This window comes from Teleopsis dalmanni, chromosome 1 (genome assembly GCF_002237135.1).
Source record: "Teleopsis dalmanni isolate 2A chromosome 1, ASM223713v2, whole genome shotgun sequence".
Taxonomy (NCBI): Eukaryota; Metazoa; Arthropoda; class Insecta; order Diptera; family Diopsidae; genus Teleopsis; species Teleopsis dalmanni.
In genome coordinates, this window is record NC_051846.1 from 123531110 (window position 1) to 123543326 (window position 12217).

Below are 12217 nucleotides of genomic sequence, written 5' to 3' on the forward strand. Positions count from 1 at the left end.
AGATTCTCATCACCACGCAATCGATTCCAGTAGTACACAATCCAAATTAATTTCTGTGACCAGAGATTGAACGGGTAAATAGTACTTTTTTATAAAATAATTTTAAATATAGTATTTAATTCCAATTTCATTCTTAGACCTTAAGCGAAAATTTTTATTGTTGTTAATAATGGCTTTAGACGTAATATATAAAGATAAAAGTGTTACCTTCTATAGCACATCTTCACTATGTTGATTTACATCCATAAATAACAAAAACTATTTATTTTCATCACTGATTTCTTCGTCACTACACAAATCGTGGTTAATTAATTAATCACCAATGGAGGCTGTTTAATTAGTCAGATGAAATGAACAAATCCGGTGATGAATGCGAGATACTTACATTAAGTTCCAGAGGAGCTAATACTAAAAAATTTTTGCGATTTGGTCTGGTCAAAGGTACGTTAAAAATATAATATATCATATATAATTGTAACTGCCATTGCCGTCGTTATAAATTATTCATTAAATGCTTAAGTAAATAATAGGTCATGGTGCGAGAACCTAAGTATTCATATCTGCCAAAAACTGTACTGTACTATTTCTATTGTAAAATACTAAGCTGTTCATCAAGTTCCGTGAACAAAAATATAAAAATAGATATATGGTTGTACAAATGAATTTTTTTCAATATAATTTCTCTCAATTTCAATATACTTAATTTACAGATCGTTCAATTTACTGGTCTTTTCTCTGTAAGTCCGGTAAATCCGGTTAATGGATACTTCTCTACGATAGTTGTAACTCCGTTTAATATAAAACCGTTTTCAGTAGTATATTTTTTTTAGGAATGAAAGGAGTCAGAAGTCGGGAGGGCAGAATGTGGCAATCAGGCTGACTGATTTTATTTATACCAGTAGTGGTCGTTTCGCTAATATAAAAATAGAGGTTACACATTCTTGGTCGATTCTTGTCCTCAAAGGGCCGGTTTCACGTCACTCCTTAACCTTTGCTGTTGTCTTGATTTAAGTACATGGTGGTAAATACAAATCTTGTCTCTGTAGATGAAACGACATATAAAATTCGATTTATCTTTTATAAGAACCTTCAGTCTTTTCTGAAAACGTCGCTTTAGAATTTATTTTCATTTTATTGCACACACAGCTCTTCACACATATTGGTCACTATTTCTAATAAAATGTCTATGTCTTCTTGTAAATCACATCAAAATCTTTGTAATACAATTTCTCTGATGTAGAAACACTGCTTGGATGTCCTTAACGTGAATCGTCTAAATGCAACTTTCAAAGTGTGTCTGATATAACATTTCATAATTGAAAGATAACGTCCCTCAGAAAATATGATGCAGCAACTACACCTTTTTTGGTTTTCATGTGGGAAAATAGTTTCTTGGTCCATTTTCCTGTCATTCTGGCTACCCTCTTGGATGCAAATTTCAGTTTGATAATGACGAATATATCATGTTTCGCAAACTTATTAAACAACCCTGTACACAGCTTTCTTATTAAGATATAATATGAAGTAGTGTTATGAATACAGTTTAAAATTCGTTTGTCAATAAATTATTATTCAATTTTTGAAATTTGATTAAGTTTAATTTGTTTGTTTAAAAAAAAATATTTTTTTCTTGTGAAGCAGTGTAATTATTATCATTTAACTATATGTTAACAATTTAGAGTATATATAGTATATTTTATTAAAATTATTGCCGAGAAGATTTACTAATATGAATGAACTTGTTCCAACAGAGTTACACAAAAAATGTACGTCGTGAATTCATCGAAATAAATGAAATTATAAATGCGTGTACTGAAGTGTCAGTTCGACCAAATTTCATCTTGAGATGTTTCAATCTTTCAGCAAAAGACAACACGTAAGACGTTTACTTGATCAGATAACGTCTCAAATGCGTAAAGCTTTCATATTGAATCTCCAACAGACGGATAACAAAATAATACTGGAGATGAGCAAATATTTTCAATATTATGAATACTACATTTGATGAATCGATATCCTGGATTAAAAATATATTCCATAACAGTTTGGAATGAATGTGAGCAGAAGTTAGGAAGTTTTGATTATATAAATAGTAAGTATATTATTTTCACTATAATATAAGATAATGAATTTGAAAATGATAGTGAAGGTGGATTTGGATTATAAAGACAGTTTGCAAACGATAAAATAAGTAATCTAGTAAGTAGGGCAACAAATTAATTATTGAATTGTTTAGAATACGACGTTACGGCGTTCGCCAAAACTTACTCAGGTTTAAGATCGTTTCAGACCTTTGTTAAAATCTAAATACTTTCAGAATAGTTGTTATAGCTAACTTAGATCTTCTAGAAGGTTACTCTTTACTGACTTATTGATATTTTAACTTCAGAATATATACTTATATATTGTTTTTATTTTGAATTTTTTTTAAAAATAAGCTTTTAAAAACTCCTTATTTTAGGTTATGTTTAAGGATGAAGCTGAGTCATGTTGCATTTGTATCCTCTGATATTATATTTCAGCTTCATAGGGTTTTAAGAATTCCGCTCTCCTAGTAATTTAGCTCTTCTATGTACAGATGGTTTTCATGAACGTATATTCCTTATTTAAAAGGAAATTAAACTATATTTATCGACCTGTATTCTATATTGATTTTATTGTTGATTCATTAGCACATTATAGTGGACAATAGACAACTGGATATAATGTGATAAATAGAATGTGATATTATTAATTAATTTTTATTTTTTATTAGACCATGCTTCTGATGATGACTCTCAAAGAGAGTCGAAATATAGAATTATTTGATAACCAGCAATTAAGGATTTATTACTTTTTTTAATTTTTATTGAAATAAAAGTGACCTATAGCCAGCTAATAAATAAACAAAAAAATCATTTTAAATGGAAATTTTTAATAGTTGGAAAAGAGTTTCCGAAAAATATTAGTGCAACTCCTTCCTATGCATTATAGTTCAAAGCTTGACAATATTTCATCATCTTTTGTTTGTTAGGTGATGTTCGGTCGCAAAGCAGATACTGAGTAGGTCACAAATTATCAATATTTTCGTTTGATATATGCAATTATTTCAAAATTAATCAATGATTTCTCTTTCGATTTTAGGTTGTCAATGCTAACTTTCTTTTAAAAGCAGTACAAAATTTTAAACCACTATTTAAGTACAGAAAATTGAAATCATTTCAATACCAGTAATTTCCAGTAATATCAGTAATTTACAAGCATAAATACCGATGTAAGATGTCTAGAATCATCTACTCCTCCGGAGAGGAGTAAAAACAGATAAGCTAAAATATTTTTACTATTAACATTTTCTTAACAATATGTGCTAATCTAATTAAGACAAAAATCTTATTTAAACAATACAAATTGATTTTGTTGGCAAATAATACTACATTATAAAAGCTGTGTTAAAAGTTTTTACGATTACTGCGGTTTTGATAATTATTTGCAAAGAAAAGTGTTAAAGGATCATTGGATAAATATTGAAGCCTAATATGATTTTGGTTTAAATTAAATTTTAATGTACCTTAAACCAATATATATACTAATGAATTTGTCCTGAATAATTGAATAATAGTTGTCGAATTATACATTTTTTTTATTATCCAATATTTATCCAATTATCTTATATTTATACTTATATTTATATCTTATTATTGTGATACTAAATATTATATACTTGGTTTGTAAACATCTACATACACATATATTGAGCTAATTTTTCTTTAAATGCGCCTATAAATAATATTTATTTTTCTATTCCGTTTATAACTTAAAAGGTTTTCAGTGTAAAATTTTTTATTAGAACTTCAAAAAATCGTAATATTGACGAAAGGTCAATAATTATAAAATGTGAATTGTGAATTTACAAAATGATCGATTGATTAGTATTTTTGAGTTAAACAAATCTTTCTATGTTATCTGATTTCAGATCTATTATCTTTTTTAATATCAGTTTTGATTTGTTATTGAATTTAGAGTAATTTCAAAGTATTATTTATCTATAATATTTTTTTGGTGATAAATGAAATGCTTGGCAGTTGTGATAGCACAATTGTAGTACACCTATCCCCCGATTTACACGGTAGAAAATGTATAATTTTGCTATTTAACAGTTGTGATTTTTTTCAATATTTTTAAGTGTACACAGAAATAAAAATAAAATGCATTGACAGGTTAAAATATGTAATATATTACGGAAACACTGTTTTTTTAATTACAATACATTAAATAGAAGAACAAAAAATAAAACCAAAGGTATTTTATTATCTTTCATCACTATCAGAAATTACTCTCGTTCTTTTTTTCGGAATCGAAGGTTGGAATTCACTCGAAGTTATTTATGCCGATTCGATGTTTGAAGCAGAAATATTTACATTCTGAGAGGTGGTAATAAAATCGGTTATTAATAATTGCTTCGAATTTTTTGTAAGATCTTTGTAAACTTCTTCATATTGAGCCAAGCAGCGATTTATGTCACTTTGGAATCGTAAAGCCCTTTTAACGTTTGTGTCATTTTGTATAGAATGATTACCCAGCTTTCTTCCCAATGCGAGTCCTTCGCGGATGACTTTAGCAGTGAATGTTACCGGTACTAATTCCTCTTCATCAGATTTGTCAGACTCACTTTTGCAAACTAAGTTAACTAAATAATCCTCACTTAGTTCTTTATCAGCCATTAACTCTGCGATATCATCATCAGTAAAATCATCAAAACCTTCTCCGCCCAATGAATGCGCCATCTGTACTATCTGCGAATATTCATCATTTAACGTTGAAATGGAATGTTCATTTTTGACTACATTTGGCCACAATTTTTTCCAACAGCTATTGAGCGTTGTTTGCTTAATCGCAGTGTATGATAAGGCGAAATGCTCACGCAGTCTAATATTGTAAAATTTTTTCAAGCACTAATAACTGTTAAAGATTCATTGTTCTCCATTTGTTCCAAAATATATGTAAAGGCTCGTTTTATGTACAAAGCTTTAAAAGTAGAAATTATGCCTTGGTCCAATGGTTGTAATAATGAAGTTGTATTTTTTGGTAAAAATTTTACTTCAACGTTCTCATATTCTAGATCTTGTGGGTGACCCGGCGCATTGTCAATTAACAAAAGCACTTTAAAAGGCAATCCCTTTGAAATTAAATATTTTTTGGGAACTGGGATAAAACATTCATGAAACCATTCAGTAAACATTGCAGCAGTAACCCACGCTTTCTTATTAGCCCTCCAATAAACGGGAAGATTATTGATGTTTACTCCTTTAAAGGCACGGAGCATTTTTGATTTGTTAATCACTAATGGTTTCATAATATAATCTCCTGAAGCATTGCTACAGAAAATAATTGTTATGCGATCTTTTGCTGCTTTATGACCACTAGCCGATTTATAAAATTTTGAGACATAAGTCCTTTCAGGCATTTTTTTCCAGAATAACCCTGATTCATCAGCATTGAAAACCTGATCAGGGGTGTATGAATTGTCGTTAATAATTTCTGCAAAATTTGCTGGATATTCTTGGGCTGCATCTACGTCGCCAGAAGGCAGTTCACCTTTTAATTGTAAGCTGTGTAAAGAATGTCTTATTTTAAATCTTTCAAACCAGCCATAACTTGCCAAAAAATTTGGCTTCTTTTCAGTTGAAGAAGAAGATGGTAATTGCTCTACAATTTTTTCGTAAATTCGTAATGCTTTATTTGTTATAGCGGCCGTATCAATGGGTACTCTTTTTTGTGTTTGATTTTCTATCCAAAGCATTAACGCTTTCTCCATTTTTTCCATTGCGATATTTCTAGTGTAGGGTGTTGTGCACATACTCGTGGTATTGTCAGCTGCAACATTCTTTCTAATTGTGTTTTCATTTGTTCTAATAGTTCTTATTGTAGCTTCGTTCATGCTATATGATTTTGCAACATCTACTACTCTATCTCCCTTTCGTAAGCGATCCAAAATTTCGATTTTAGTTTCTAAAGAAATAACTTTTCTTTTAACTTCTTTCGACATTATAAGCCTATAATTTTTTTTAATTTATGTTAATTTATAATAATCTAAAGTATGGACTCGCTTGTAATTTACGAATATGGAAAATTAAATCTTTCTGAAACTTTGAAACTTTCACTCAAATACAATTTTCCGTAGATAAAACTTTAATTTTATGCGAAGAAATACAGACACAGTGTGCATGTGCAGCAAGTCAGCACATAAGCTCGGGATTCCCCGTGAGATGTGTACACAGCGCACGTGTTTAAACACAGTAGCATTTAGTAGAGTACGATAAAAACAAAAAAAAAACTTATTTGGAAAACCGTGTAAAAGCGAAAATGTGTAAAACAAGTACCGTGTAAATCGGGGGATAGGTGTATTTAAAAAACTATAAACTTTTGGGTGACATATCCTCACTTCTTAATAGTCTTATACTGGCCTTCTGAGTTTCTAATCATATATATTTGAACATTGTTGTAATTTAGCATATTTTAATATTGATCCCAAAGTTATAATTTTTAATTTAATTAAATTATTTAATAATTAAAGTAATTTATTTATTTTATCCTTTCTCCTTAAATGAGAAATAAAATAAAATAATTATATATTTTATTATATTATCTATAATACCTAAAAAATGTATCTCTTTTGTTATATACAAATTTCGTATGTGTATAATATGTTATGTTAAGTAGTTGGTGTTGTTTCGGCGGCACAATGTTAACAGCATAACTGAATTTTGGATTTTCTGCTAAACCAAATGGTATAGCCTAAACAAGATTCTTGATGCAATATAAATTGCGTATACATACATAAACTATCAGCACTCTATCTAAGATGGACTAAATTACCCAACTTGTTAATAAAAATAACAATTCCAAACTGGTCTACGCCTATTCTATTTTAGCATCTAGTATAGTAATTGACAACCTTTCATCCACAAGTGCAAAAAGCTTCAGTTTCCCTTTGGACCTATAATTTTTATCGGAACCAATTTAAAGAGAAAACCGGAACATGGCATGGCATAATTTAAAACCTGTTGAACTGATTTAGACGTAGGCGGCGTAGGCGTCTCACATGAGATGTGACTCATGTAGCAATTTATTATGGTTTTTACGGCAACCATTTATACCGCGCAGGATCTTTTCATTCGCCACTGTATGACTTTGTGTCGTTTCGGCAAACATGAAAAACACAAACGAAGCTGCTTCACCTTTACCCAACATTTTTACTCAAAAACGCTTCACATATAACTACAAGCTGTGGGCTTGCACACTCAAAACACTTATCTCCCAGGTGATACTTTTGTTACATCTCACGGCATACATAACTCGGCGCATATTATTTTGATTAGTTGGCATTGTAATTTTAGCCTTTTCGGTTTTTGGTTGAGACAATGGCTGTGGCAAAAGGCAAATTATTTTCGCGATCTCACTCAACCAAACACTAAGTTGTTTTTATGTTGGAGTTACTGCAGAGTTATTACAGCATAACGTGCCAACTCAAATTGTTTACCAGGCGGCAACTTATACACTAGCTGTTCTAATAATGTTGGTTGTTCAAGTGTTGCTCACATTTGGCTGATGACAAAAAGGCTACAACATTTCGCACAAGAGAGGATAAGGCAATTAAACTATCAACTTTCCTCTCCGTCACTCTCTCGAACTGTTGAATTTTGTCCAACTGGGACCGTATTAACAAGTTATTTTCTTGCATAACTACAGGCACATTAGATGGGTATATTAACAGTGACTGAATGACATCTTTAGCTTTATCCATTAGGCATTTCTGTAGGCGCATTAAATTATGTCTGTTAGTATACGTTTTGGTGGTGTCCTCAAAACTAGGACGAAAAAGTGGCCACTGTTTAGCGTTACCGTTGAATTTTGGCAAATCATAAGGTCAGATGCTTTCGCTCCTGAACATGAACTTTTTCCCGCGTTTTTTCCCGGCGTCATACTTAAACAAATGTTATTTTAACGGATACAAAATGTGAAAACATGTAATCCATTATATAAAACACTGGCCTATTATTTTATTGACAATTTATCTACTATATATATTAGTTTACAAATAATTTGTTATTATTTTGTTTAAAATCGACGCGCAACGTGTTTCACATTTGTGTGCTTTCGATCTGTTTCTCCTTTGTACTGTCATTCATATATCAACTGTCATGCTGCCTCGCAGGGCTGAATTCAGCTCAGTGTTGCTTTTTCTGTTACAGGAGCCATTCACTAGACATCGAATCACACAATATGTAAGGTCAAAGTGGGAGTATGCGTTACAGAACGATACAATACACGACTCAGATGAGATGTGATGTGATGGCGGTTTTCTTGATAGTCATGGAAGCGTGCGATGAGTAATGTATCATGCGCATGAACTTAGTTGGTTTATAATATACGGATGTTTCAAAAGATCAGGGGGTGTAGCATATGTAATAATCCAAGAAGGTGACATAAGGGTGACAGCTGATGATCGTGTTCAAACCCTCCATCTCGTAATTTCGACATCGTACCCAACTAGCTGGGAAAATAGAGCCATGAAGTCGGCAATATCATCTCGCGGCATGTACAAGAGTACGTCATCCACATACTTCCATTATGTGCAGGCGCGACTTGACAAAAATAAAGGACCGTGATACAACTCGATTTCAGAGTCCAAGAATATAGTTGGTAGAGTGCTAGATGCACTACCATCTTGTGGCAACCCATTAATCTGCTGGTATACATTACCGTAGAATGTAAAATAGTTACCCAGATGTAGTATTAAATAAAAACGCGTTGTCTTCTTTTCGAGTGTATTATACCAACTGTCGTTATTTATTAAATTAAAATATCAGAGTAAACAAAAGCTAATTAAAGTTTGACAAAAATATTTATATATTGTAGTGTTATTAACATTGTCAGAGGCTTTAACTTCAACAAGTATGTAATGCAACAATTGACAGAACGAGCTGACATTAATTGGTCTTACTTGCTGCAACCACGGTTTCCCCATCTTCGATATATAACACACATCCATGGTGATCAAATCATATCCAGTTAGCAGGCGAAGCTCCAATAAATTATCAATGACTTGGTTTATATGCGTTAGATTGTGGGATGAGAGGCGATTTTTTAGTGCAACTTTAGTATTTTGATGATTTATTTTATTTTGTTGTTCATAACTGTAAATTGTTAAGAATGATTTTTTTCTGATTATATTCTTGTTCAAAAATATTGACAGAATGATAACAGAAAAAAATAATGACAAAAAATATTATCACCTTATTGCTATTAACTGTTCAAGTCAAAAATGTGAAGAAATTTTAGTTTTGCCTACCTCTTTGAGACAAATTGTTTATTATGTTTTATAACATAAATCTGACTTGTTTTATGTGATGAATAATTTTTATGATAATGTTTGTCTAGTTCCAGAAAATCGAATTATAATCCATCAAAAGCCTAACTCCTGTTTCTATACAATCATTTACTACATGAAGTCTGGAACAGACTTCAAGTCCATCTTTATAATCTTGTTTCTCCATCCAAGTTGAAGGATCGAAACTGATAAAACCGGCAAAAACGATCGAAAAATATATTGTCTTTTCGGTCACAAAATCACTCAGGTGCTTTGAAGAAAGAAAGTTCAATTCACTCAGCGTTGGTTCAAATTTTCTAATATTTAAAGGATCAAGCTTTTCATATTTTGGAACGTATTTAAAAGATTTCCAATCATTTTTGCTTTCTCCTCAACTCAAACAGTGATATCAAAGAAAGCCATGTTCATGAGTTCTTCTGCTAAGTACTATAAATTATTGGTTATTTTCATCAAAACTTATTTGTCAATGATGGAATATTCAATAGCGTTTTTAATGAATGAAAGATCTTGATTAGCTTCTGTAACTCCACTCGTGTAATTAAACCAAATTTTTAAATATATAATCACCAAAAAAAAAATGCATATACTCTTACTCACCCGAGTCAAATGTAAATTGATCTCTAAAAATAAACATTTTTAGCAAATATATGACTTTCGCCATCCATCGAGAATTTGAAGTTGGTCCTGGGAGACTGAATTTAAAATTTCATGCTTTTTCGCCTAAAATATCAATACTAGCTCCAAGAACTTTGTATAATCATCGCGAGAGTGATATTTATTTAGTTGCTCACGACAAAAATGTATGACATCTTTGGTAATTTCTGTTTTGATATTTCTTTTGACGTATAAGTTTTGAAGACCGCTCTTAAAGTTTTGTTTTAAATTAACCTAAATTCTATGCCTTTTAAAAGTCATCAAAAGTTTTGACTTGTGGACCCTTAGATTTGCTAAATTTCACTTCGAATACTCTTCGTAAAATAATTTTACAAATATGATGCAAAGTACAAAAGCTCTCGTCCAAGTATCAAAGCACATACCTTCGACTTTCTTCAATAGTACCAACTGCTTAAATTTTTATATACTTTATCAGCAATTGCTTTTCCACTTCCATTGTCACATACAGGTACACTCAGCAGTTTTTCAATATAATTTCTTGAAACAATAACAGGCAACGTTTGTACTTCCTCATGGCCAGTTAGAGCTTGCAAGAGTTTGCCGTCAAAATGTACTATTAACCCATGTGTTTCAAGTAACTATAATGGAAAGAATTTTATTTTCTAAAAACTAATTAATAAATTTCGCCACGAGTTATTATTTCATACGGACCCTCGTATGGCTGCTTCAGTAGTGGACGTACAGCATGTGTGTGCTGCTTTTAAAGTGCTTATACACGAACGGTTTCTCCGCAATGTTACGTGAGGTGGGTAACGGTTTCAGCTCCATCATCGTTGCCTTTAATACCTTCACGAACTCCGTTTGCGGTACTTGTTTTTTTTCGCCATTAAATATTTCTCCCGGTAGGCGTGTGTTTGTGCCATAAACCAGCTCTGATGGTGTCGCTTGCAGGTCCTTTTTATATGCTGACCTTAACATTATTATTACTAACGGTAAAGCCTTCGTCTGTTCCATCTTAGGCATACACCTCAGTGCCGTTTTGAAGGTGCGGTGGAAACGTTCCACTAGCCCATTTGCTTGTGGGTGGTACGCAGCAGTTCGGTGCGTTTCGCACCCCTACTTATTTGCATAGTTTGGATTAGAACTGCCGTCCTTTTCGTAATTCTTTTTGGCACGCCGTAATGTGCTATCCAATCTTTTATTACCGGTGTTGCCACCACAACTTGAATAACACATTTTTTTTAAAATAAATTAAATAATTTTTCACACTAGGGATAATTTATTTATTTATTATTAAGGATTAATTTGTTAATATTTATCATTTTAGTAATGGATTGAACCTCCCTTGTTTATAACTTTTCCCAAGCCATAACTCCGCCTACTCTACTGTGCAAATGCTCCAACTGATGAGTTTCTTTCCTCAAATCTTGAATATAATAGGTGTAATCGTCAGTCCCTTCCAAAATAAACTTTTTCTTATCGCAGAAAACAACGCGATTCCACTCTTTACTCCACAACATGTTGGCACGGCAAAAAGTCAACCGATCTTCTTTACGTATGGGGTTAAGTGGTGGTTTTTTTTAATTTTAACAGTTTTAGATGTTGGGCGTTCGAAATAACATGCCATACCGTAGTTTTGCTTGCGATGACACCAGCTTTCAACCTAATCTTGTTAACCGAATCATGCGAATTCGAAGTTTGCCGCAAAATAGTCTGCTTATCTTCATAGCTTAGGACGATTTTTACAAAATTGTATATTACTTTTCTGCTTCTTCCGATTTTTTTTTGCTATTTCAGTCACAGACAGGTCGGAATCAATATATTCTCTTTGGTTCACATTTTCTTACTAATGCCGCTCTGCAATTTTTAGCGGCTTATTATCTGTATAGATGCAAACTCTTTTGCCTTTTAGCATGTGACGGAAGTTCTTCACGCTTTTAGAAGGGGCTAAAAGTTCCCTGTCGTGAGTACAATAATTTCGTTGAGCATCAGTTGGACGCTCGGAATAGAAACAATGTTTGCTTTTGGGAAAGTTAGATGCGTTGCGTCACAAAGCTGAATCTTGCATACTTCGAAAAATGTTTTTTCCTCGTCGACCACTCGATAAATCTTGTCCTTTTTTTTGTTGCCAAATGTGAACTTGTTTAGGAATGCTTGTTGAGTCGCCGCGTCTTTACTTTAATCTTTACCGAAGCTACATTTGGAAGAATTTATTTTCATCTCGAATTGCTG

The 12217-nt window shown here is 32.1% G+C and overlaps 1 protein-coding gene and 1 long non-coding RNA gene across 2 annotated transcripts; one reads left to right on the forward strand and one right to left on the reverse strand.

Moving 5' to 3' along the window:
* LOC119682008 lies at window positions 1–2044 on the forward strand. The gene is made up of 3 exons (XR_005252549.1): window positions 1–74; window positions 138–441; window positions 1752–2044. It is a non-coding gene; the product is annotated as an uncharacterized LOC119682008 (long non-coding RNA).
* Window positions 2045–4628: 2584 nt separating this feature from the next.
* LOC119668352 (tigger transposable element-derived protein 1-like) lies at window positions 4629–6068 on the reverse strand. Its single transcript, XM_038077827.1, has one exon. It carries the CDS (start codon window positions 6023–6025, stop codon window positions 4925–4927), a length of 1101 nt encoding a protein of 366 aa, XP_037933755.1. The 5' UTR covers window positions 6026–6068; the 3' UTR covers window positions 4629–4924.
* Between the last annotated feature and the right edge of the window lie 6149 nt (window positions 6069–12217).